This window comes from Belonocnema kinseyi, chromosome 1 (assembly GCF_010883055.1).
Source record: "Belonocnema kinseyi isolate 2016_QV_RU_SX_M_011 chromosome 1, B_treatae_v1, whole genome shotgun sequence".
Taxonomy (NCBI): domain Eukaryota; kingdom Metazoa; phylum Arthropoda; class Insecta; order Hymenoptera; family Cynipidae; genus Belonocnema; species Belonocnema kinseyi.
Genome location: NC_046657.1, coordinates 170,603,947 through 170,608,125, shown reverse-complemented (window position 1 = coordinate 170,608,125; position 4,179 = coordinate 170,603,947). Strand labels below are relative to the sequence as shown.

The 4,179-nt window shown below is 27.5% G+C and overlaps 1 protein-coding gene across 1 annotated transcript; it reads left to right on the top strand.

Moving 5' to 3' along the window:
* Positions 1-808: 808 nt before the first annotated feature.
* On the top strand, positions 809-4,179 carry LOC117181206 (U-scoloptoxin(01)-Er1a-like). Its single transcript, XM_033373772.1, has 3 exons — positions 809-919; positions 3,423-3,629; positions 3,867-4,179. The coding sequence occupies exons 1-3, from the start codon at positions 809-811 to the stop codon at positions 4,062-4,064; spliced, it is 516 nt and encodes a 171-aa protein (XP_033229663.1). The 3' UTR covers positions 4,065-4,179.

Genomic DNA, 4,179 nt, shown 5'->3' with positions numbered 1-4,179 from the left:
GACACAAAAAAGATTTGTATCCTCCAAAAATTTGCATTCGACCTTTTTGCAAACAGAGGAGAGGATTCGAAACGTCCTTCTAAAAATGTCTCGTTCCTCATGTCTGAGTGCAAAGTCTGGTTACTAAGTAGCCAAATCTATCTTTCTTAAAATAAATTAAAAAAGTCTTTTCACTCATAAATTTCAGAGGAATCTCTCTGAATATTGAAATAGGTTGCGCAATTCAATAAACTCCTTTTGAATTTCCCGCGCAAATGTGAATTATCAGTTTTTCCAGTTCTTGTTCTTCAAAATTAAAAAACTCAATATTTATTAATCAAGGTCGTCATTTATAATCTTGATTTCTCACAATAATTGCATTTTACAATCTTGAAGCTCCTGCATCTTAGACTTAAAAAAAAAACATTTTTATGGGAACCATTACAAAATAATTGAATATCTAATTTAAATAGATGCAGTTTGTCGTTTTTATCACTCTTAGTTAATTTTTTTAATTTTTATAAAAATTAATATTTGCTAAAAAATGTCAATCATTCGAAAAAGAAAGTCAACACCCGCAAAAGGAAATTTGCTTCGAGACCTTCGAGGATGAGTGGATGGTCATTGGCAGACCAAACGTGATGAAATTACTGATTCTTCCCAAGAATCACCCATTCATAAAATATTCAAGATTCTTACATGAGCTTGCTATATAACACCCTCCTCTGGATCGTATCTTCAGTCTCATTTTGATCTCCCGCGAATTGATCAGAAAAAATTCCAGAAGAAAATTTTTTCTCAAGTTTTGAGGCATAACAGATTTGTGATGATGAATCGTGGGGTGTTTTTAGTGACTATTTTCTCCTTCGGTGCCGTTCTCTCCCTTCCACAGTTTGAGTCAAATCAACCAAAATCAAGAAGACCTATTCCTATTTTCACGGTAATATTTTTTGCGTTTTTAAAGGTGTAACAGCAATTTTGATAAGTTTTTAAAAGACAAAAAATGTTCCAAAAATCGAATGTTCAGCTTGGAATAAAACTAAGCACTGGATTTAAAGATATTGATGGAGCTGAATTATCGCGGAAAAAGTTTGATTAAACAATATTATTAGTTTCTGAGACAATGTAGAGAGAAAATTTTTCGGTCACTTGAAGAGCAAGTTTTGGAACGCCACCTTGCAAATCATAAGCCAACCAAAAATTTCGAAATTAAATAAAAATCAAGTTTTTTACTTAAGTCCTTTTTTTACCGTATAATTCTGGTTTTTATTATTTTTTAAACGAATTGATAACTTCAAGCAATAACTGATAATCCGGATGCAATAAAGGGATGAGCGCTCGAAACGATTAAAAAGAATTACCGAAGCGTATCGTAATATCCAAATTTGAAAGTTTAGGAATTTACATTTTTTTTAAATAATTAATGTTTGTAATAATAAAAATGAAAATGTGAAAAAAGTTTCCTCAAATTCAATTTATATCTAGTGTCTACAATATAAAGAAATTTTTTTAACTGACTTGCCTAATAATGATTAATTGCAACTTAAAACCGATAGGTAATCAATTTATTTTTATTGTATGCGATAAAAATGATCAAGTGAAGTTCAAAGTTGAAGGCACTTTCAGAGAGGAATTTTTTCCTCACTATTTAAAGAAAATTTTTGGAAGGTTTTAGATCGAATCATTAAAAATTGACCTCTTTAGGTATTTCATAAGAAAACAGATAAGAAAATCAGATTTCAAAACAATTCAAGTTATATTTGAAATAATTCAAATGATAGAGAAAACATTTTCAACATCAAAAAAATTCAATTGTATTCCGTGAAATATTGAAAGAATTTAGAGGAATTTCAGAGAAACGAGAGGAATTCAGTGAACTTCATAAAAATTCAAGGTGAATTAAAAAATTCTAATGAATTAAAAACAATTTGAAAAATGTGAAGAAACTCGATTGAATTCAGTAACTTTGAAATGAGGTTATCAATAAACAAGGGAATCAAAAAAAATTTGCTGAAATGTCCTGAAATTCAATGTGAAGTTAAAAGAATTGAGGATTAATTAAATAAACTTTACAAAAATCCATTTAATCAAATAGAATTGCGTGAATTTAGAAGAATTCAAGTAAATTAAAAAAAATCGAGAGAATTCTAAAGAATTAAAAGAAAATCAGGATGAATTGAAAAAATATATTTAAAACTCTTCAAAACTTTAAAAACTTACTGATTTCCAACACAAGAATTGAAAAATAGCACAAAACAATTAAAGTTAAATTAAACAGAATTCGAATTAATGGGATCAATTTTAAAAATCGCAAAAATTTTATTGATTGCAATCAATTTTAAGTGAATTAAGAGACATTTAAAAGAAATGAGACGAATTAAATTAAATTCATAAATAATTAACCAACATTTAAGAAGCAATCTCGTTAATTGGAAATAATCAAAAATATTTAAAAATTAATTGCATTAAGTAGAATTAAGGAAATATAAAAAAGTTCAGAAGAATTTAAAGAATAAATTAAAACCAGTTCAGGGCGAATTCCAAATGAATTGGCAATATATTAAAAAATCTCTTAAAATCTTTGAGAGCCTGCGAAATCCCTCACTTCTTGTGAATAAACTCTTTGAAATCCATATCTTATAAGATCCCTTGAAAACGTTTAAAGATCTTAAAAATACCTAGGAATATTTTTAAATGCCCTAAAATATTTCAAATTCTTTAAAATCCTATTAAATTACAGAAGTCAATTAAAAATTTATTTGTAACCTTTTAAAATGGGCTGAAATATTTCAAATCTTGTAAAATCTTTTCAATTCCCTTAAAAAAATTATTAAAACTCTTGAAAATGCCCAGGAATTAAAAACAATATCTGGAAATGTTTCAAATTCTTTCATTCTTTTATCAATTAATACTCAGGATCAAACAAATAAAAACTTTTAAAAAGTAAAAAAAATATTTAATTAAATAAATTTAGAAGACTTGAAATAAACTGAGAAAATTTCAAAAGCTAATGTAAAACTCTTAAATTCTTCAAAACCCTACAAAATATCTTACTTCCCTTGATTATATTCTTAAAAATCCACTAAAATATGATTAAATCTTGGGAAATTCTAAAGGAATCTGGCGATATTTTCTGAAATCCTATAAAAATTGATTAAAATACATTGAAAGCATTAGAAAACCCTGACAATCATAGAAATATTTGAATACCTTATAAAATTACGGGATATCTTTCAAATATCTGAAAACCTTATAGACCCTTTAAAATAAAATAAAAATATATTTATAGCGTAGAAGTTACAAATTTCATTGAGTTTAATTATCTCCTCAAGGGAGTATTTCAAGATAACTGTTCGTTTTATTCATGGCCCAAAAAATTTGTCAAATTTTTATTTCTGTTCTTATCCTTTACTTTTATTTACGAACAAAAAAAATTTTTTTAGAGAGAAGCTGCAACTACTTTGATATTGCCAGACAATGCGACAGCTATTCGTGAAAATATTGTCGACAATTTTACGTGCAAAGAAAGAATTTATGGATACTATGCAGACATGGAAAATGACTGTCAAATATTTCATGTTTGTCTTCCTCAAGCGAGAGGTGCAATGAAATGGAGTTTTATTTGTCCCGCAGAAACTGTCTTCAATCAGGTAATTTTTATTTTAAATTGTTCCTAAACATTTTTAATTACATTAAGTATATTAATATAAACAATTGAAGACTTTTCAATTACAAACTGGTCAAAAAGTTTGAGCAGTTTTCGATTATTTTCACATTATGCTATTCGAATTTTAACTAAAATATTTCAATAGTAATTGTTGCTAATGTATAATTAATCATTTTTATGAAAGTGAGGAGAATTTTTTGTGATAAATTCAAATGTCTAGGCTACATTTGTCTGCACCAGGACTGAAAGTTCGATACCCTGTGAAGAATCTGAAAGTTATTACGAGCTGAATGAAGAACTCGGAAAAGTGGAGGAAGAGAATAATAATTCAACAAGTTTATCAACGCCGGAAGAAAATGAAATTCCCCAAAGTAACTATCCAGGAAGAAGATCAAGAATCATTTCCCAAGAAAATTAGATTTCGATATTGAAAATATTGGGATATTGAAAATATTTTAAATATTTTTCTTTTTTCCAGTAACTTTCAGAGTAAAGTGAAGAAAAAACTCGAAATGGTTAGGTCGGAAAAAGTA